The 23298-nt window shown below is 35.3% G+C and overlaps 4 protein-coding genes across 5 annotated transcripts; 3 read left to right on the top strand and 1 right to left on the bottom strand.

The window, feature by feature from the left end:
- The first annotated feature begins 276 nt into the window (after positions 1-276).
- LOC107008290 (purple acid phosphatase 2-like) lies at positions 277-3018 on the top strand. 2 transcript variants are annotated; one of them, XM_015207265.2, is made up of 8 exons: positions 278-594; positions 862-1062; positions 1149-1260; positions 1356-1585; positions 1692-1830; positions 2026-2246; positions 2342-2463; positions 2565-3018. In XM_015207265.2, exons 1-8 carry the CDS (start codon positions 421-423, stop codon positions 2761-2763), a joined length of 1398 nt encoding a protein of 465 aa, XP_015062751.1. In that variant the 5' UTR covers positions 278-420; the 3' UTR covers positions 2764-3018. The 2 variants fall into 2 exon arrangements, with proteins under 2 accessions (XP_027775270.1, XP_015062751.1); XM_027919469.1 differs by lacking the exons at positions 2342-2463; positions 2565-3018 and having other exon boundaries at positions 277-594; positions 2001-2151.
- A 1182-nt stretch (positions 3019-4200) lies between these two features.
- LOC107005248 (WD repeat-containing protein 13) lies at positions 4201-12311 on the top strand. The gene is made up of 12 exons (XM_015203791.2): positions 4201-4601; positions 4988-5097; positions 5440-5509; positions 6906-7062; positions 7145-7282; positions 9422-9561; positions 9912-9959; positions 10667-10777; positions 10868-11049; positions 11140-11261; positions 11756-11832; positions 11927-12311. The coding sequence occupies exons 1-12, from the start codon at positions 4386-4388 to the stop codon at positions 12035-12037; spliced, it is 1482 nt and encodes a 493-aa protein (XP_015059277.1). The 5' UTR covers positions 4201-4385; the 3' UTR covers positions 12038-12311.
- A 106-nt stretch (positions 12312-12417) lies between these two features.
- On the bottom strand, positions 12418-18811 carry LOC107005258 (chromatin remodeling protein EBS-like). Its single transcript, XM_015203800.2, has 5 exons — positions 18588-18811; positions 18148-18493; positions 17768-17836; positions 15726-15861; positions 12418-12795 (listed from the first exon to the last, which is right to left on the bottom strand). The coding sequence occupies exons 1-5, from the start codon at positions 18658-18660 to the stop codon at positions 12769-12771; spliced, it is 651 nt and encodes a 216-aa protein (XP_015059286.1). The 5' UTR covers positions 18661-18811; the 3' UTR covers positions 12418-12768.
- A 982-nt stretch (positions 18812-19793) lies between these two features.
- Positions 19794-23194, top strand: LOC107005239 (pentatricopeptide repeat-containing protein At1g74600, chloroplastic). Its single transcript, XM_027919462.1, has one exon. The coding sequence runs from the start codon at positions 19939-19941 to the stop codon at positions 22585-22587; it is 2649 nt and encodes an 882-aa protein (XP_027775263.1). The 5' UTR covers positions 19794-19938; the 3' UTR covers positions 22588-23194.
- Positions 23195-23298: the final 104 nt, after the last annotated feature.

Raw genomic sequence — 23298 nt, 5'->3', positions numbered from 1 at the left:
ACCGCATCGTACAATTAATCAACGGCAGAACGTGGGACAAGCTTAGGAATGACTTTTTTAATGCTAATATGAAATTTTATTCAACATAAATATTGAGATTGCATCATTACGAAACGAGATCTGAAGATATTCTCCTAACTAAACTTTTGACCACTTTAAGTTTGATTAATAATTCATATGATCCACATTATAATTATTAATTCATACATAAGTTAACTTATGGGATACTCCATATTTGGAAACTAATAGTGAATTATATTTTGATTTTCTAAGATGACAACTTGTTTTAAACATGTTATTTTTAAGTAAGCATGACAATTAAAATGAATTGGAGCATTTGGAGGGATCGTATTTCCTGGATGTATATATATATAGAAGCTACAACTCTTGATTAATGTGAAAGTTGAGTTTTCCCACAAGATGGGTGTGTTTGGTTATTGCATTTTTGTTGTTCTTAGTTTAATTGTGAATGAGTCAGTTTTATGCAATGCTGGAGTCACCAGTAGTTTTGTTAGGAAGGTTGAGAAGACAATTGATATGCCTCTGGATAGTGATGTCTTCCGTGTTCCTCCTGGATATAATGCGCCTCAACAGGTATCTTCATATTTTTCATTCCCAAGGAGATAGGAGGTTAGCCTCTGGAGTCTCGTCCTACAAATGATAGCCTTTGAAAGGCCTCCCACGGGGTCGTTTGTATAGTAGTAATTTATGTTAGCTGCTTATTCAGTGCCTCTTCTATACTACTTTCGATCAAATCAAACTCCATTGTTTTAATATTTGTCAAAATTTTATCACATGCTTGTCATTTTCATGGAATTTGGTTTATTTGACAATTGATTCTATTTGGGTTTTTTTTATAAGGTTCATATAACACAAGGAGATCACGAGGGAAAGGCGGTAATTGTTTCATGGGTGACAATGGATGAACCTGGTTCAAGTACAGTAGTATACTGGAGTGAGAAAAGCAAGCTAAAGAATAAGGCCAATGGAAAAGTTACTAACCATAAGTTTTATAACTATACATCTGGTTACATCCACCACTGTACTATCAAACATTTGAAGGTTAACATTCTTTGTTTCATTCCTTGAACAAAATTTAATATAGGTGGATGCTCAAATTGACAATGGATTTAAATCTCCTTTTGCAGTTCGATACCAAATACTACTATAAGATTGGGATTGGGCACGTAGCACGAACCTTCTGGTTTGTAACTCCTCCAGAAGTTGGGCCTGATGTTGCCTATACATTTGGTCTTATAGGTAACAATTCCAACCATATTATTGCTGTTGGAGCTTTCTTCGATTATTTTACTATTGCTTTTGAGGTTTCATTTCAATCCTGCATTTCATTACAGGGGATCTTGGTCAGAGTTTCGATTCAAACAAGACACTCACACATTATGAATTAAATCCAATCAAGGGGCAAGCAGTGTTGTTCGTAGGGGACATATCTTACGCAGATAGGTATCCAAATCATGACAATAACAGATGGGATACATGGGGGAGGTTTGCAGAGAGAAGTACTGCTTATCAACCTTGGATTTGGACCGCAGGGAATCATGAGATAGATTTTGCTCCTGAAATTGTAAGTGATACCGTAATGTTAGCTCATTGAGATTTAATGCATTTCTGGATCTTAGCGATGGTTCTGCAATGGAATTTTGATGAATACATTTTGTTACTACCTGCAGGGAGAAACAAAGCCCTTCAAGCCCTATACTCATCGGTATCATGTTCCATATAAAGCATCAAACAGCACATCTCCACTTTGGTATTCAATCAAGCGAGCTTCAGCATATATCATAGTTCTATCCTCATATTCAGCATTTGGTAAGGATATGCTTGCGAGTATTACTTAACAACTTAAGTTTTTAGATGAGATGATCACGCAGTTCAACAACATTCACCTTGCTTCCCTATAATTCATAATGCATTTTCTTGGTGACTTAAAGGCTATTAGGAAAATTTAGGACTTGTGGATTTGTCTATTTTTCTTGCAGTTCGTTTGTTCTTTTCAAATTTTAGGTAAATACACTCCTCAATATAAATGGTTAGAGAAAGAACTACCAAAGGTTAACAGGAGTGAGACTCCGTGGCTGTTTGTTTTAGTACATTCTCCATGGTATAACAGCTACAACAATCACTTTATGGAAGGGGAAACCATGAGAGTAGTGTATGAGCCATGGTTTGTACAGTACAAAGTGGATATGGTTTTTGCAGGTCATGTTCATGCTTATGAACGAACGGTATGTACAACTTGATCATCCAGTTCTCTGTAGCTTATGTGAAGAATCATAGTTTCATCTGTTATAGAAAATGTAAATTTTTAATTGTGTTTCAGGAACGGATATCTAATGTGGCCTATAACGTTGTCAATGGGGAATGCAGCCCTATTAAAGATCAATCTGCTCCAATTTATATAACAATAGGCGATGGAGGAAATCTTGAAGGCCTAGCCACCAAGTAAGACTAATCGTCTAACTCTAGAAAGTTGTTTTATGTGTTGTGGTTGGCGTTTCTGTGACACAACTCAACTAATCAGATATCTTGTACACTAATTTCAGCATGACGGAGCCACAACCAGCTTACTCTGCATTCCGCGAGGCCAGTTTTGGACATGCCACTCTGGCGATCAAGAATAGAACTCATGCTTATTATAGTTGGCATCGTAATCAAGATGGATATGCTGTGGAAGCTGATAAAATATGGGTTAATAATCGTTTTTGGCATCTATTTGATGAGCCCACAGCAGCCAAATCATGATGATATACATGAAATCTCATCTTTCTTTTCTTTCCTTTTCCAATGTAGCATTCTGTAATTTTGTTTCTTATAGTCTGAAACCAATAAATTTCATCATTTCAAGCTCATGCTGCCTCATAATTTATACAGCGTACATGTTGGGTCCTTATGAGGAAAACAAAATAAAGTCATTACAGAAAATTGAATTGGACATATATGCATGTATTCATAGTTACTCATTTATCCAAGTTGACTATTGATCAGTTGCAAACGTTATTTTTGCAAATGTGTTCTAAATGAGACACAAGTCATTGGGTGTATAATTTCCATTTGTTTATTTGTTTCCTAATAAGCGACGACTGTACATAATGAGACCATTAGCATTTACACTTGGTATGTTATTGTATATATATATATTTCGTAATGAGAGATATTACTGCAAAACCAGCTAGTGGACCTTAAATAGTTTTCATATGCAACTGATACACAAAGAATATGTTGAACAAAAATTACCCTGCAAGCGCAAGGTATAATATAAAAGGTAACATATCAAAATATAAATCATTTTTTCCCCATGAAATTCTAGTATATTACTTTACGGACTATTTTACCTTTTACATCATTAATATCGTAATACATTGGCATTTGAAAGTACCTTTTTTTAACCAATCTTCACAGCATTTGAACTTTTCACTTTTAGTGAATTCAGTGAATCAAAAAAAGGTGAAAAACAAAAAAATTAATTTTACTTGCTAGCTTCATAATAACATCAATATATATACACACACCACCTTAAGTAGGTGGCGCTTAGGTTATTTCTAAATTTGACTCTGAATTAATTGATTCAACATTTCAATTCTAAGAAAACAACTGTTGTCTAGATTTGATTTGGAAGAACAGTTTCATAAAAATAATATTTTGAAAAGTAATATTGAAATCTAAAATTCAAATAAAAAATACTTTGTAATTAGTGAAGCATATGAAATATAGAAGAAAGAAAGAAAATAAAAGTTGGAATGATTTTTAGGGGGAAAAATAGGTTTCCAAAATCTATCGTGCTTTTTTATCTTTAAATTTATATAACTTTGAAGAAATCTTTATATAAAATATTGAGTCGTATATTAGCTTAATAGCTAATTCACCACTCCATATATAGCTTTTCTTTTTTATTGAAATGAAAAATGATATTCAACTTATATAAATTCATTTATTCTTTCTAGTCTTTAACTAATTTGCGCATAAATGTAATTTGGGACAGCTAGAAAGGCTTGTTCCCAATAGTTTTGGGAAGGGAAAAAAATAGAAACGAATTTTATGGGAAGAAAGTGGAAAAAGCAAAAGGAGAAGGGTGTTTCTCGTAAAGCATTATAGTTTAGGGGAGAAAATGACAAAAATAGAAAGAATAGGGAGTTACTCGCCATAAACTTTTTTTTATATAAGATGCACCGTCACCAAAAAATGGCGCAGGAGACGGAAACTACTCAATTGCACATTCGCCTTAGTCGTCACAATTCACATTTTGGCAACTCCGTTTTCAGCCGTCGCCGAGAGAATAAATAATAATTTGAAAAGCGCTTCCTCCACGATCTGGTTGCCGGAGGAGGCGATTTTTTGAATGAAGAGTTCACCTGAATTTTCTCGAAATGGCGGAATCGACGACAATTCAGAGGAGCTCGCCTGAAGGTGATGATCATGAACTGAAGGAGGAGAATATTGAGAAGAAAAAGGATTTTACTGCAAATCCTGAGTTTTTCAGTTGTATGCTTCAGCCAGTGCCTGCCGATTCAGATCCAAATTACATTGGAATTCGCCGGTTCCTCCTTCATCGCAAAGCTGAATCCGGTGTGCTTCGTCGCAAGGTACGCTTCTTTCACGCATATGTTAGAACACGTGATTATATGTAACTGCATCATCGCTGTGCGTACGTGTGATTTCTCTTCAGAATCAAATGTTAAATACATCCGTGTTGTATGTATTCATTTTTTTCCCTTTTTGATTTACTTATTCATTAATGATATACATACTGGTCTCCTGGTTCAGTCGTATATAGGATCTCATTATGAACAATTCATTGCTTACTTGACATGCATTTGTGCCACTTTCGGTTTATCTCAGTTTAGATTTATTTTTGTGGTTCATTGTGTAAACTATATGCAACTTCATCCTACATTTTGATAGTAGGATCTTTGTATTTTGTGGCGATTAGCTATGCAGTGACTTGATAGAACTTTATTGCTTGTTTAAGGACTGGAGATGCAATGGAAAAGGATACGTAGCTTATCGTAATTATATTAGTAGGCCAAGGAATTGGGAGGCATTGCAAATACCAAGCCGACCAAGTACCCCAGGGAACAGGTTGTTGAGATCTATCTTTATTTCTTCTAGTAGCATGCAACCCTTTATTGCTTAGTGTGCTTGATTACGACTCATAATTGGTTATTTACTCCTTAACATTTGTGTAATTTTCATTTATCAAATCACTAAGAACTTTGTTAGAAAGAGATACTCAGTTGACTTTTGTTGCACGTTCCTTTTCTACCGGTTCAGAATTGTTTTGATATCATGGAACTTTGGGGAATGTAAAACTTTATGACATGAAGCTTTTTATTTATTTATTTTATCTTTTTCCATGTCATTTGTTGAAGTTCGTACTCCATACAATCTGACATCAGGATAATTTACTGGTTGATGCATCAGTGGGCGATGGATGCCTTCAGCAAGTCCAGTTTCCCAGTTACTCGAGTCGGATAGCTGGAATTCCTTAAAGGTATGTGCATCTTTTGGTTGTGTTTGACTTGTCTTTTTCCATAACTTTAGTCTATGGTGCATCTGTTTATGGGGATTGATGAGTATTTGACTATCCATGACATGTCATTCAAAAAGTATTTGTATGATAGATAGAGTTTGCACCCTACAAATTAAGTTGAAGGGTGAAATTCATACAACTAAGTAGTTTGAATCACCGAGTTCTTTGGAAGCTGTTAACCTGCACCTCCTGAATGTTCTTTAGAATGAAACTTAAACAGTAAACCTATCAAATTTTTAATATATTATAATTTCATAATGTTAATGTTTCGGATGTAAAAACTCATGTATAACAATGCTTTATTTCGAAATACGTGCTAAAAATATGATCTGAAATGCTAATAAAATGTACTTTTTATAATTATGGAATAAAAAGATTGTGGGAATTCATGTTTGTTTAAAGACTTAAGTTGACTTACTTTATGTAAGAGCTCTCAGTTTATTTGAGATATATGTGGCAGATATGAATGGACTCTTTGTGGTTTTAATGATATGCTTTGTTGTTTCCTTTTGAAATCTGTCTAGCATTTTCTGGGTGACCCTTGATGTGTTAAATGATCTTTAATTCTTATTATTGGAATATCTCATGCTAATTGCTTGATACATTTGGTTTAAGTGCTGAGTAAGTTTATTAAACTACCTTTTTGTGCTCACTTATACATATGGTTTCAATACAACCTATGTACTGATTTTATTTATATATACACAAATGTTATAACCTAAAAAGGAAGGCTTAATGAATTTAAAGTTTGACCATGGAATTCTGCCCTATTCTCTTCTTCTGTTGTGGAGAGGGTTAAGTAAGGGTGAACAAGATTGTTATGGTATGCTTGTTTGATTATATATCTTTCCAGTGTTCTCATTTTTAAAAATCTTCAAATGTTTATGCTAGCCATGTTTGACATTCTATATTTTTAGATGTACCTTAATGTCTCCGTAAGGTCCTTTTTGCAAATACATGTCTTGCACTTGATCTAGAGATGTTGAATAACAATCAACTCATGAATTTTTTGGGTTATTAATGTATACATAGTTAGATTCAGACTCTTGAGTTGAGTGTGTCATAATATACTCCAGCATGGAGATGATAAGAACATGCAATTGCTCGATTTGTTCAATCTTCTTGGTCTATAGCTCTTACATATATGAGCTTATTAGATTAACTTTTTTTTTAGTGAAGATGAATGCTATGGTCTTTGCCAAATCAATTGGTCGAGTCTAGGTCCATACCAGCCATATACCAATGCTCTTGGTGTGTCACTCACTAGAAGATCAGAGTAGGTTCTTTCTGATCACTATAGTTGCATGAAAAATGATAATTCTCTTAGCACAATTTTCAGCATCTCATGTTTATGCAGGATTTACGAAGTCCCAGTCAAGTAAGTCAAGCATTGAGTCGGACTACTAGTTTCAGTTCAAATGTGAGTGACACTGATGATCGTCCACGTAGAAGGTCGGAACCTGCATATTCCTTTGTGGGGATGCATTGCATTTTTGATCAATGCAAGGCCATGGGTAATTGTTTTTTCTAATCGGAATCAGTCAATCTCTTACTTCATCTTGCTTAATTATGAACTTAACTAATCTAATCTTTCAGTTACGGTTATAAAGTTTGGGCATATGAGTTCTGATCTACTTGCATATGGAGCAACCGATGGCAGTTTGACTGTATGCAGTGTCTCCATGCCCCCTTCAGTCATTAAGCAGTTAACAGGGCATTCAAAAGATGTCACAGGTTGGATTAACTGGTATTGATTCTGCAGTCTTAGTCTTTAAAATCGTACATATATCAAAGTTGTTTGTGTTATACTTTTCCTTTGTAAAAATGTATTAGAAATAGTGGCTTAAATCGGTATCAATGTTGTCAAAGGCAAAAGGTGAGAAAAGCATAAAAATCTATCGGGGTTTTAAGCTTAAATCTCAATTTAGGGCTTTGGTGAAAAAGGAACAGAAGAACTAAAAAAGGGCAGTCTGGTGCATTTGAACTCCCGCCATGTGTGGGGTCCAGAGAAGAACTAATATATAAAATGGGGAAAATAAATGATAAACACAAAAATATTATGGGTAGGAGAACTTTTAAAAAGGTAGAAATTTTAATTAATGAAGGACTGGTAGAAAAATTTATGTGGAAGAATTCAATTCCCTTAGATCTCTGATTCAGATGCAAATGTTAAGTTACTAATTCAGGAGATAGTATCTTGTGTTTCCTTATGAGTTCCTTGAAATCAACTAAAGTTTTTCAAAGATTGTTGGTTTGCTATTTGCTAAGGTGACCTAGGACCTCACCATAGCTGACGCACCGCCTAACCAATGTGAAGTTTCTCCTGCTTTGTATCACACTTTAGATTGGGGGTATGAGAATGGAGAAATAATTCTTCCAGTTGGATTATGTTTGTAGAAGTGACACAAGGTTTAACACAGAAATTGTTGTAAAAGTTCTGACCAGAAGCTATGTCCAGAATAGTCAGTTGACTTTTGCAATGTCCAAATGGAAATGGTTTTGTAAATCTCATGTCTTCTATCCTTGTGATTGTTTGTTCTCTCATTCAACTGATTAGCATTTAACTCAGAACCTTGAAACACTAGAAAAAGGACATTGTGAATCATAGAAAATGTTTAATACTCTATCCATCCAAATTTGTATGGGAGTATTAGGCTGGACATGGACACAGTTTAAGGAAGAAAGAAGGCTTTTGTCACAAAATAATTTGCAGAAAGTACCTAAGTATTCTTAATACCAAAATACTACTCCCTCCGTTTAAAAAGAATGACCTCCTTTCCTTTTTAGTCTGCTCTTTCTTTTTTTGGTAACAACTTTCCACGTGGCATGTTTAAGACCACAAGATTAAAGGGCAATTTTGTACATTTGACATAACTTTAATTTAGGACCACATGATCAAAAGTCTTCTTTATTTTCTTAAACTCCGTGCCAAGTCAAACTAGGTCATTCTTTATGAAACGGAGGGAGTATGTTTTTTATGCAGCGGGGGCTGTAGTAAGGGCTAAACATATCGCAAATTGGGATGGAGAGAGTAGCTCTTTTACTCAGTGAAAGGAGTTAGCACCTGCAGTATTTGTTTTTATCACGCTGTTGCGTGGTCCGTTGCACAATGTCATGTTTGATTTTTCAAGGTCGAACTAGTACTTCCAAGAACAGTTCATTCTATGTTTTATTGTTTCCATTATTTGTTTTGTTGTATCTTTTTTGATAGGGTGGAGGCTTGCTTTATATAGGAGGCAAAGCCCAACGAATCCAATCACCAAATCTATGGAAATGAAAACATGTTGCTGAGGCCTAAATTGTTAAAAATAGATACTGTTGTTTGTCCAACACCCTCCCCATGTATATATGACCCACTAAAACAGCAATTTTATTACCTTACAAAAAAATTAGTTTCTTCTTTTTATTAATTTTTTATTAGTTTTGATCCAAACTCAAATATTGGTGGTTGTTGTTAAGCCTCATTTTGAGTTGACAGAAAGGCAGCACTTTCTTTTGATACCCGGCTTTTCCAAGAGCTTTTATCATCACACGAGTCTTTTAATGTTAGTACTTTATTTAAACCTCTTATTTCAAATTTGATATCGGTTTTGTAAAGAATCCTTTTAATTCTCATAGTTTTCTGGATATGCGAAATTAGTTCATGTGTTTTAGTTCCTACCCCAATCCATTGACGGTCTAAACTGAGTAATCCAGAAAGCCAGAAACCACACTATGGTGCTCTTATGGAGTTCCTTTTGATTTTCTTAGCATGCCTCTTTGTGACTCTAATTGCAAGTCTGTTCCTCGGTCAAGAGGGACTAAATGCTAGCTATGCTTTATCTATGTTTAACATGTTACTGTTATTATTTTTGAAATCTGACCTTTTTTCAGATTTTGACTTCTCCACAAACAATCAGTACATTGCATCATCTTCAATGGATAAAACTGTCAGAGTATGGGATATTTCTAGAGGCCTTTGCATTAGGGTGATTTATGGAGTCTCTTCACAGCTTTGTATTCGATTTCATCCTGTAAGTGGGCAAAGATGCACCTTTTGGTTATGGGTACACATTTTCTGCAACCACCAGAATAGACTTTCCTAAGGCATGTTTGCATGCAAATTTCTTGTGTTATTGTCAATGCATATTTGCATGTGTTCTCCTTTTGCTTGGCAGTACAATAAACCATCTTCTTTTTTTCCATCTTCTTTTCAGCTTTTTTTTTTTACTATTGTATTTTGTAACTATTATCCATTCAGTGAGCTGTATAACTTATTGCATGGAGCACCTTCAAATTCTTTTTAGGCTTGGCATTTATATGCATTTAAATAACTTACTAAAATTAGCTCTTCCTTTGTTGCCTTTTTTATTTTCTTTTACAGGTGAACAACAACTTCCTTTCTGCTGGCAATGCAAAAAAAGAAATAAATGTAATTATCCTTTGCTTTTTAGCTGAACACATTCTATTGTTTAGCTCTACTGTATAAATCATTGTACATATCCTTGTTAGATTTATTGGCTTAATTAGGGTAATACTTCTTCATGGGCACATGATAAGTATTTATCTGCTCTCCGAGGAAAGAGGATAGAACAAAGAAAGTAGGAGAGGATATTTTCATGTGCACAGCAGTTATCATGAAATTAGACTATTAGAGAGATAACGATTCCAAAATGCATCAAGGTACACTTGTTTTTCATTTCCAAGGGGTTGGCTGAGTGGGTGAGGCACAGCAGTAATAATCTGGAGATCTTAGGGGAGCAGTACAAATTTAATTTGGCCGACATTCTAACCTACTAGAGTATTTCTTTTGCTTCTAAAATTGAATTTGGATATTGTTGCACTTGAATAAGTAGGTTATTTCATTCTAAAAAAAAAAACAAGTAGGTTACTTCATTCTACAAAAAAAAAAGTAGGTTACTTCATTCTAAAAGAAAAACAAGTAGGTTACTTCTTACTTATATGCCTGCAGAAACTGTCGGTGTATTCATACACATGTTCAAATTACTTCTGACGGATTGGATGACGTTGCATCCCTGTATATATATATTTTTTCACCATATATAATTATGTCACAGCCTTCATTTCACTCTTTATTTTCTACCTCATTGAGCCCTAAACCTTCAAACTAACATTCAGGTGTTCAATTTTAGCACGGGGAGAACGATCAGTACAACTGTGGTCGACGGCGAAGTCACTGCCATGGACCATGACCACACTGGTCAGTTTATTTTCTGCGGTGATAGTCAGGTTACCTGCTTTGTCCCTATTATTCTTCATTACAATTTCTAGACCTCTTCTGTACTAAGGCTTTACTATATTCAGCTTTATTATTTGCAGGGGTGTATTTACACAGTTAGTATGAACTCCCATACAGGTGCACTATCTCGAACTCATCGGAATAGAAGTAGCAGTAAGCATAGATCTGCTGTTACAACTGTTGAGTACAGGACATTTTCTCTGCTGGCACGAGGCCCTGTCCTGCTGACTTTTACTCGTGACGGAAGTTTGTCTTTTTTCAGGTCAAATTGAAATATATGCCTCTCGTCTTGGTTTCTCTTTCTTCTGATTTTCTTTTTTCTAGTCATATTGAAAGTATTCTGGGTTTGCAGCATCTCTTTGGAGATGAAAGGTTATTTGACACTCCGGTGCTCACTGAAGCTGGCTCCACGGCTACACAGCATTCGTGCTTCTTTCTGTCCTTTACTTTCCCTTGAAAAGGGAGAATACATAGGTATGTACCGGATTTGTTTATAAATCTCTGCTTACTTTTTTTCCCTCTCGAGATCCTAATATTGTAGTTTGTTTGGTTACCAAGCTGGAAGTCATTTTCTTGTGGAGAGATTTGTTTTGGTACAGATCCCTTGTTCTATTGACTTTTCACCTTCTACCTTTCAACTTCTATTGTATTTACTTACAATCAAGAAACTACTCAAAATGATGAAAGAAAATTTGTGTTGGAGTTGCCAAACATATTATATTGGAGGAAGTAATATCTCTTCTCCTAAAGAATTGTCTTTTGTTTCCTACATGCATTATTTTTTTGTTTGGAAAAATAACAAAAATCAAAAAGTTCTGATGACTTTGATCTGATCTATTGTGTTTCATTCCTTGGGTTGCCCGGGTAGCAACAGTGTTGTTCCCTGAAGCTTAAAACATGTTGACAGTTTCTACTGTTAATGAATTTCTTCCACAACTGACGTAGTTATTCATTCTGTCAACTTGAAGTTGCTGGGAGTGAAGATGCAAATGTTTACTTTTATGATTTGACTCGACCAAAGAATACATGTGTTAACAAACTTCAGGTATGAAAAAGATGAGCAGATTTGGTCTCCAGACTTATATTATCTCGACGACCACGGAAAGAGAATTATTAAATTGGGGTGTATTTGGCTGCAGGGCCATGGCTATCCAGTAATAGGTATTGCTTGGAATCATGGAGAGAACTTGTTAGCGTCGTCTGATTTTGGCGGCACCGTCATTGTATGGAAGAGAGCAAAAACAGCTTAACGTCAGTGCAGATCTGAGCTAAAAGCAGTTTGCATGCAGTTGATCTGTTCGATTCTGGCGTGGAATCTGCGAGGATTGTAATTTTCTATACAGGCATATCAGTTTAGCTATCTGAGTTTTTTAGGAGACTTGAAAAGTGTGACATCAGTGAGCTTTTGCATACTGATTGCACGATTGTATGTCATTTTTTCACTGACTTTGTACAATGTATTTGATGTCAGTGAATTAGAAGGAATTGCATGATTTCTTCAGTAACAATATTCCAATTACAGAACACTGTTGCCGAGTCCAAACAGGAGTTAACACTCTACTAATCGAGGATACGCAGCACAATCAAGAAATATAGCAGGGGAAAACTAAGACGAGGCAAAAATAGAGCGGAGAGTACAACATGTCTAAACATTTACCAGACTGAGTAGTTCCCATAGGGGAGATGTTAGCAAATACCAAGACGTATTTACAGAAAACAGTAAACTACTTTAATTTATCATAAACACCACCTGTCGCTCTAATAAGAAAATAGCGTCAAAGATCAGAAGAGAAACCTACAGTAAATAATTACACACAACCAAACACCTCCTCGACCTACATATAAGGACACAAGGAGCATAAAACCAGTAGGTAATACAAAGTTTCAGTCAGTTCCGTTTACATCAGTCTACATGATTGTCGCTTCTGATGCAGTTATAATTGCCTCAGTGTTTGCTTGCATACCGCTGGCCAAATAAGTATTACCTCCGACGGCGTTTGGACTCAACCTGAAATACTCAGGTCAAATTTTGTAATTTGAGGCTTCAGTAGCATATATATATATGACAATAACCACCAAACAAAATATAATAGAAAATAAAATCTAAAGCGCTCCAGCTAAGAGCTGATTTTGTCAGAGTTGTGAGTATAACACTAGAAATCATGTTTACTCCTACAGAAAAAGATCAGTTCGCCAAAAAAGACGTTAAATAAATTCTGTAGAATTCCAGCTAGGAACTTAATCTTAGAAGTCGTTTGGTAGGACAGATGAGGATAATAATCCCGAGATACAATGTAGGATTCCTTATTCTATCCTATGTTTGGTTAAGGGTATTAGTTAGTCCCACGACTATTTAATGATGGGATAAGTTATCCTATATATATGGTGGGATAACTGTCTATCCAATCCCCCTTACCAAACAACCCCTTGCAGAAAATGTCTTTTTGATAACAAAAATCACAAAATATGCACATCTATTTTTGTCCTTTTAATTGAGAAATCATTCCAAAACTAAGGTGGATTCTTGTGTCCCCACTTCCCATAATATCCATACTTGACTACTATACTATCATCGTTTAACATTCTTCCATAGAATCTGAAGGCAACCTTACCTAATGTATTAATTTTCAGCCAGCAATAGACAACATCTAGAACCTCATTAGCTGTGTCATTACCCCCGAGCAAAATACTCTCAAGAGTGTACATAAATAGTCTCGGAATGTATATGGAATGCCCTAGACCAATTAACTTTTGCACAGAATCAGACCATATTCAGCATTGGATGTTCATTGGAGAATCTTCCGTTTCCCAGATTTTGTTTCACCATATAAATATGTATCGAAATGTAGCCCATATTTTCACCCAAAAAATAAATAAATTACCTAATAACAGTAAGGATGTGCATATATTACATTGTACACTTGTTTAGGGAATGTCAAGGCTAATTAAAGAAGTGACGGAGCAGAAATGAAAAGGATGCTTAGAACTAACATGACCAGTTTTCCGAAAAAAGAAAAGGACAGTACTTGCTTCCCTTAATAAAGCAGCTTTATTACTGAGACATAATTATTTTCATCAAAAGAGAGTTTGTCTTACCATCATGAGTCGCCAGGGTGGATAGAGAAGATATATTTCAGAAAAGATGTATAAATCTCAGATGATATTTTCCTCTTGCATTTCACCTGTGTATCTCTTATTCCAACATTCTTCTCCTACCAATTACCTTTTCCTTCATGTTCGCTATTTTAAAAGGAGCTTTAAGTACTCAGATCTCTTTCCAACACCCACACCCCACCTATGATACTCGGACTAGGGTGCGGGTATCCGAGAGTCGGAATCGGCAAAATCTAAATTTTAAAATTCGTGGGTGCGAATCCGAATATGGATACTGCTAAAAAATTTCAATATTATAAAAATATATTCTAACTATATATAATAGAGTATCACTAAAAATATTTATGAAATATATATAATAATTAATTGCATATAAAATAAAAGAAGTATAATTGTTAAAGAATGGTGAAAATATAACAAACATTAAAAGTATAATTTATTTTATAATTAAAAGGACACACTTATCTAGAGAAACCCTTCGTCTCTAATTTTCTTTATCAAGAAAAACTGAAGAGACTACTTTTTCAACTCCTTTGTACTTTTTTAAGTTTCATGTACTTTTCCAATCTTTATCTTTCTCAACACTTCATCTTAAAAAGTAGCTCTGCCTCTCCTCGGAAGACATCGCCGGAAACTTATCTCTGTTTTCCCAAATATTTTCTCGGTTCTGGTCAAAGTGTCCGGATCAGATTGACCGAATTCGACACGCACCCCGCACCCGTGCCCGGGTCGCGCCAAGACGGATTTGCCGGCAAAAATGAAGAGTCCGCGCAACATAGCACCCCACCCAGTCTGATGACATTAGCTATTTACCTTTCTTTGGCATTACTAGTATGTTGCAAAAGATGATGGATTACACACCCAAGCTGCTACCCTCATCACATGTAACAAATGGTAAAATAAACCAGCAACTTTACACTATGTTGTGCGGACTCTTCATTTTTGCCGGCGAACCCGTCTTGAAGCAACCCTAGTGCGGGTGCAGGGTGAGTGTTGGATTCGGTCAATCCGATCCGAACACTTTGACCAGAGCCGAGAAAATATTTGGGGAAACAGAAATCAGTTTCCGACGACGTCTTCCGAGGGGAGGCGGAGCTACTTTTTAAGATGAAGCTTGAGAAAGTTAAAGAGAATAAAGATTGAAAAAGTACATGAAACTTAAAAAAGTTTCTTGAAAAAATACATACAGAGAATACAAAGCTTTTTTATCTTTCTTGAAAAAGTAGTCTCTTCAGTTTTTCTTGAAAAAGAAAACTAGAGACAAAGGGTTTCTCTAGATAAGTGTGTCCTTTTAATTATAAAATAAATTATACTTTTAATGTTTATTATATTCTTACTCTTCTTTAACGATTATACTTCTTTTATTTTGTATGCAATTATACAAAAATATCCAATTAATTATTATATATATTTCATAAATATTTTTAGTGATATTTTATTATATATAGTTAGAATATATTTATAATTATATTTTTATAATATTGAAATCTTTTAGCCGTATCCCCGCATTCTGTATCCATATTCGGATTTGCACCCCGAATCTTAAAATTTAGATTTTGCCGAATCCAACTCGGATTCGCATCCGGATATCCGCACCCGAGTCCGAGTAACTTAGGCTTTACTAAGCATGTCTAGTCTAAAATCACTTTATATTTTTTGTCATTGTTCTTCCTACCAGCATGTTTTGAATGAATACAACAAGCTACATCAGTGAATGTAGGGCAAGGAAAATAGAAAATAAGAAACTTATGTCAACTTAGATAATAGAAAGATGGATCAAAAAGGTTAACCAGGATGCTTGTGTTAATCTAGCAATGGGCGCACCTTTATATCAGCATGTCTTGAAGTAGCATGAGAATTTAGCAATTTCTTCTGATCTTCAGATGAACAATTTTGGCAAAAGAAGTGGTCAAGTCTCTTGGCTTCCTCTGGCGTCATGTCTATACAAGTAGGGTGAAACCTGGATGAAAATTGAAGGCACTTAGTTGCAGTCATTTCAGATGTTAAAAGTAGACGCAAGTGATGTACCAGTTTAGGAAAATGCTTTGCTGCTTAAGAATCTTGATATATGAATGGCTTTAATCATGCAACTATGCTAGCAGAAAACTTAACTGAAGACATGTCAGCCCTTAAACAAAAAAAATCCATATTTTCACCTGAATCCAGTCGGGAAAGGTTATCAAGAATCTGATGCATTCAGCTCTAAGGCTTCTCCCACACTATGGTATCCTTCCAAAACAAGATTTTTGATGCAGAAAAGTACATACCTAATATTACTAAAGGCTTGACAACCTAAGATAGCTAAAATAATGGCGTCTTTCTGTTTTCGCATTAAAAACTCGGATTTTGTCTTTCGAGCAAAGATTCCTGATGGTTTCTTCATTCGCTCTTTTGCCCAACCTAGTTGCAGATAGGTGGAGAGATGAAAGTTCAATACAAGCAGAGTAAAAAACAGAGCAGACCCAATCTCCAAACTTAACATGAACTCTGGTGTTCAAACCTCAATGGAAATAAATTGATCAGAAATATCAAAACCCTCTGAAATAAATTGTTAACATACTACAAGAGAGTCTGTCATGTTAAACTTCGTCTATCCCACTATGAATATATTGTTAAACACAAAAACCTTACCAACATCCAATTTTTCAAATCAGAAACCTTCAATAAACATGATTAAGTAATAATTTGAGGAGAGAATGTGTTAATTAACTATGGTTCAGTGATAAAATGCACATGTCATACATTTATTTGGTTGGTGTAAACTCCGTGTGTAGGTAAATTCTTTCCATAATTTGACTTCCTGAACAAAGCATATTCCAAATCTGACCAGCCATATAGATATGCATAACACATCAGCATACATGATTAAAGATATACCAGAAAAGCTGATGGCAGTACAGATATCTAACGGACATGTAAGAGGAACTTACTCCCTTTTTTGTCAGTATGATAAGGCGCTTACCACTATCACATCAAGGAAACTTTTTTTACACAAATAGGAAAGCAAAGAAAAATAAGTGTTTCAAAGTAGAAAAATAGGCTATGGAAGCATTACCGGGCATAAAGAAAGATGAAAAATCATTCCGGCTTGCGTCTGGAGGTCAGTGTGGAAAGAAAGAAATCTCATATACTTCCAAAACAAGAGCAATTCCATCCAGAAGATTAAGATGAACTGCTTAGTTTTGTTTCTTTTATGGTGTAAACAGGAGTACACGATAGATCTAGAATCAGTTACATATGTTTTAGGTTCCTTGTAAATTTTGCTACAGGATTAAAGATCTTCCTACTCTCCACAATTGTAAATAGGAACCTGTAATTTGTTGTTGCAGGTTCTGGTTTTTGTTTCGGAATAGAATACAAGTTTTACCTTCTCAAAAAAAAAAAAAAGTAGAACATTATCTGTACTGCATCATGCACTCAAAAAATGTCTGAGTAACCCCACTATGTGGATAAAACTTGCTCCCAACATTCGAGCAGAAGTCATACAACGTGTTAAAAGGTATCATGATCCTCCATCAGGTAATGTCTGAGTAACTCCAGAAACTCATGAACAGCTTGAGTCGCATACCCTGGTGCAACTAATGGCCAACTTTTCTTTTGAAATTAGCTCTTGCACTATGTCGTGACTCATCAAAAAAGAAAATAGTACACATAGAGCGTGTAATAAAACATAGGAAAAGGCTTTGAGATTGGAAACTAGTGCATGACCTATACTATTTAGCAGCAATTCATACTAAACTATTTGCCTGTTATGAGTAACTTTAAAACATGAGAAGATTTTTAACATCATGTAACTGAGAACTAAACAAGAAACCAGATAATAATATATTGCCTACCATGAGAAAAATGTGAAGGATCAGACTTACCAGTCACTGCAGCCCTCACATTGAACCATGAGGTCATCAGGATTGTATGGCATTTCACATTTACAGTACCTGCCAAATTAGGACCAGAAAGAATACTTAGTGATAAATTTAAGGTCAAAAACTTCCAAAAAGATGTTGTTTCCTTGTAAACATCACGTAGTTAGTATTGTAGCTACATAAAAGCACGAAACCATATGAATGTCTTTAAACTGAAAACATTATGCAGAAAAATAAACTACTGCTCCTCAACAAGCTATTACCAAATCATTAATTACTGATAATGCAAAAATCTGAAGTCAATTACCACTTTTTTACAAAGTACTAATTAAATAGAGATTGTAAGGAGAAAAGCCACAATTTTTAACAAATTTTGTACATACACAGCAACTCTGTCAGGATTAAATGCTCCGGTAGAAGAATTGTAGTCAAATCGGCAAAAGAAATCTTCGTTCCCAACAGCGTCGAGTTTGGTGTAGCTCTTGAATGTGTGGACCGTACACTTGCCTTCAATTGTGTCGGCACTTTGTATATCGCGGTGATCGGACATAAAAAGTTCCTTGGAGCCGTGAAACTGACGTCGGCCGCCGATCGACTCCTCCGGACGGTAGTACCACCGGACGTGAACCCTGACGTTGCCACCTCTATTGTCGGACTCAATCTTCTCAACTCGAGCAACGTACGACGGCTTTGACGACTCCGACGCTCTCATCAACACGCAGTCCCCGGCTGAAGAACGTTTCCAGGTAGCGCATGTTAGATTTTCCGGCGAAAAAAGTTTTTTTCTGGAAAATTGAGAGAAGGTTTATGGAATAGAACTTACCTCGAACGGTCTTGTTGATGGATTTGACAGTGTAAGAATCTAGGGTTCGACGATTTGTACGAGTTTTAGCCATGGACTGAAGGAGGAGTGTGTAACACTACAAAAGTCATGCGCCTGAAACAGCAAAAACAGTGCAGGGAGAACAAACAGGAGAGAGATATATGAATCCAGCCAAGCCAGGGTGTGTCACCAGGTCTCCTCTTTTTTCCTTATTAGATTTTTTTTTATCAAGTTCAGGAGAAACACTATTTTTCACTTTTTAATAATTAAAAAATATCCAAGAACTTTGATTCCATGATTTTATTTTAATTACTCCTTCAATTTCATTTTATTTATCTGACTTTATTATCATCTGTAGCAAAGAAAACTTCCTAAAATATTTATCACTTTAATAATTCAAGAAAATAATTAATGTATATACTTTTTAAGTATATTATTATAATTCATAATTTTAGTAGTATATTATATGTTTGGAAAGAAAGAAAAATATTTTTCAATTCTTATAGTTGAAAAATATTTTCTCTAAAAAAACGAACTCGTCGAAAATAACGAAAAAGAAGATGTATACGTATGTGACATTTTAAGTTTCCTTCCCAACCATCCAATTCCAACAGCATCCTCGAATCACCTCTCTCCATTTCTATTTTGCTACTCCTAATATTTTGCTAGATAATATTTTTCTGTTCTTAATTAGTTGTTCACTTTAGAAAAGATACACATATTAAAATAACAATAATTAACGTAGTAAAGTTATAATTTTATCCTTATTAAATATACTTTCAAAGAGAATGAATTAAAACTTAAAAATTTTCAAGAAGTTTAAATAACAATATAATAAGAAAAAAGAATTTGTCCTTTCTTGATTTGTTAAATTGACAAGTAAATAGGAACATCTAAAAGAAGAATATATGGACAAGTAAATAGTGACAGAGGGAGTCTATATATATTTTTTTATTTAAAAAAAAATATCTATTTTTTAAAATTTATTTCAAAAAGAATAAATTTTTTTCGATAATATTTAAGAAAAATTTATAATTTTTGACATAACTACTTTATTTTTTAAATTTCGTATCAAATTAAACTAGATCATTTTTTTTTAAGCAGTCGAATGTGTTTTAAAATAATATTTTTTTATTTTATTTATCAAAAACACTATAAAATAAAATATTTTTGTCTGAAAACATTATACCTGAATAGTTTAGTAAAACAGTTTGATTTCTTTAATCTACTGATTTTGCCAAATGACACTTAATTTCAGACACTTGACATTGTTGCATTTTTCAGTTCAGTTTATATCCTTCACAGGCCACCCGTGAACTCTCTGCATATTTCCCATGATCGAAGTTCACTAATGAACTCTATCAGTTACCAGCAACTGGAGCACAAACTCTCACCTTTTGGGCGCAAATTGATCTCCTCTGTTGCCTTTGCTGGTAGCACATCTAGTTTCCCTGACCAGCCCCCTATTCAGCTTCTCACCAAATCGAGAAATATTATTCACTCAAAACCCGAAATATCCCATGCCCATCTCATAAAGACTCAGAATCTTGAAGGCAATACACATGCTGCGAATTCTGTGCTTCATAATTATGGTGAATATTCAAGAATGGACAATGCAGCCAAGGTGCTTGAAGAAATGCCTAAACCAAATTCTGTTTCATGGAATTTGATGATTTCTAATTCAAATAAAGCATTACTGTACCAAGATTCTTGGAGGCTATTTTGTAGGATGCACATGTTGGGGTTTGACATGAATATGTATACTTATGGTAGTATTCTTTCTGCCTGTGGTGCTTTAACATCTACATTGTGGGGTGAGCAGGTTTATGGGCTTGTGATGAAAAATGGGTTTTTTTCGGATGGATATGTAAGATGTGGGATGATAGAATTGTTTTCTAGAAGCTGTAGGTTTAGTGATGCTTTAAGGGTGTTTTATGATTATCTGTGTGATAATGTGGTTTGCTGGAATGCTATCATATCGGGAGCGGTAAAAAATAGGGAGTATTGGGTTGCTTTGGATATTTTTAGACTAATGTGGGGTGAATTCTTAAAGCCTAATGAATTTACTATTCCAAGTGTACTGAATGCCTGTGTTTCATTGTTGGAACTTCAATTTGGCAAAATGGTTCATGGAGCGGCTATAAAATGTGGTCTGGAAAGTGATGTTTTTGTGGGGACTTCTATTGTTGATTTGTATGCAAAATGTGGGTTTATGGATGAAGCATTTAGGGAACTCATGCAGATGCCAGTCAGCAACGTTGTTTCTTGGACTGCAATGCTAAATGGTTTTGTGCAGAATGACGATCCTATTTCTGCTGTTCAAATTTTTGGAGAAATGAGGAATAAAGGGATAGAGATAAACAACTACACTGTCACCTGTGTGCTTGCTGCCTGTGCTAATCCTACTATGGCAAAAGAAGCAATCCAAATTCATTCTTGGATCTATAAGACTGGATATTATCAGGATTCAGTTGTGCAAACGTCTTTTATCAATATGTACTCGAAGATAGGAGATGTTGCCTTATCTGAACTAGTCTTTGCAGAGGCTGAAAATCTGGAGCACCTAAGTTTGTGGTCTAATATGATATCTGTTCTTGCCCAGAATAGTGATTCTGACAAGTCAATTCATCTATTTCGGAGAATATTCCAAGAGGACTTGAAACCTGATAAGTTCTGTTGTTCTAGTATCTTGGGAGTTGTAGACTGTCTAGACTTGGGTAGACAGATACATAGCTATATCCTTAAATCGGGGTTAATCTCTAATGTTAATGTGAGCAGCTCTCTGTTCACGATGTACTCAAAATGTGGTAGTATAGAGGAATCATATATTATATTTGAGCTGATTGAGGATAAGGATAATGTCTCATGGGCCTCAATGATTGCTGGTTTTGTAGAACATGGTTTTTCAGATAGAGCCGTTGAACTTTTCAGAGAGATGCCCGTGGAGGAAATCGTTCCTGACGAAATGACATTAACTGCTGTCCTTAATGCATGTAGTTCTCTTCAGACCTTGAAGTCTGGCAAAGAAATTCATGGCTTCATTCTTCGGCATGGTGTTGGTGAGCTTCACATTGTCAATGGTGCCATTGTGAATATGTATACGAAGTGTGGTGATCTAGTTTCGGCAAGAAGTTTCTTTGATATGATACCCCTTAAAGATAAGTTTTCATGTTCTTCCATGATAACTGGGTATGCTCAAAGGGGTCATGTGGAAGACACACTTCAGCTGTTCAAGCAAATGCTGATGAATGATTTAGATAGTAGTTCCTTTACAATTTCTTCTGTTCTTGGGGTTATTGCTCTTTCTAACAGATCTCGCATTGGTATCCAAGTGCATGCACATTGTATAAAAATGGGATCACAATCAGAAGCATCAACAGGAAGTTCAGTAGTTACAATGTATTCAAAATGTGGAAGTATTGATGATTGCTGCAAAGCATTCAAAGAAATTTTGACACCTGATTTGGTTAGCTGGACTGCTATGATTGTAAGCTATGCTCAAAATGGAAAAGGGGGTGATGCTTTGCAAGTATACGAGTCAATGAGGAATTCAGGAATCCAGCCTGATTCAGTAACTTTTGTTGGTGTTCTTTCTGCTTGTAGCCATGCTGGTCTGGTTGAAGAAGGGTATTTCTTTCTAAATTCAATGATGAAAGACTACGGAATTGAACCTGGTTATCGCCATTATGCCTGTATGGTAGATCTTCTCAGTCGCTCTGGTAGATTAACTGAGGCTGAGAGATTCATTTGTGATATGCCTATAAAACCTGATGCATTGATCTGGGGAACATTACTTGCTGCTTGTAAATTGCACGATGAAGTTGAGCTAGGAAAGCTGGTAGCAAAAAAGATCATAGAGTTGGAACCGAGTGAAGTTGGTGCATATGTCTCATTGTCAAATATCTGGGCTAGTTTGGGCCAATGGGATGAAGTATTGAAAATAAGAGGTTCAATGCAAGGAACTGGGATATCAAAGGAGCCTGGATGGAGTTCTTTGTGAAATGCATTTTCAGTACAATAAATCCTTGCACCTGCTCTTTACTTGTTGGTGTATGAATGTTCTTCAAGGCAGGGAACATTCAAAGTAGCTGGGAGAGATCAAGGTACTGATGCGATCTGAACTAGACAATTTACTCTGCTGAATTCAGACGTCACTAATTATTCTCTCTTGCGGATGGTTTCAACCACGAAGAATATATAACAAATGTTTTATAAAGATAATGTACTCATTTTCGTGTATACACACAGTCAAACACACTAAAATACCATCAGGGAATGGCCTTGGCAAGTGCCGGTGTGTCTCAACAACGTGGATGCGCGCCTCTTGCAGTTTCATCAACAATCAACCAAGCACATCTGCAGTGATTTCCTAGTTTAACTTTAGTATAGGGTTCTTCTGTCATCCCATGAACTGGTTCTGCTGGTAAGTATTTCTCAAGAACATGAGATATATACTTCATCAAATAGAAGAAAGATAATACATTTCTCTATAAGGGATTGGGGAGAAAATTTGGATAATTTCATTTTCTTGTTTCCAGTAGTTATTTATTGAAATCATTGAATGGTGATAACTATATCTAACAAAATTAACTTTCTTTTTTGTTTTCCATTGATACCAACATTGGAACCGACTAAATTCGAATTTAGTAACGGGCAGTGACATAAGCAAAAGATTTCATAAGCCATGTCGCATCTTATGAAATTTATGCAC

This window comes from Solanum pennellii, chromosome 1 (genome assembly GCF_001406875.1).
Source record: "Solanum pennellii chromosome 1, SPENNV200".
Classification (NCBI taxonomy): domain Eukaryota; kingdom Viridiplantae; phylum Streptophyta; class Magnoliopsida; order Solanales; family Solanaceae; genus Solanum; species Solanum pennellii.
Note: the sequence above shows the minus strand (reverse complement) of the source record. Positions and strands in the feature narration are given on the sequence as shown.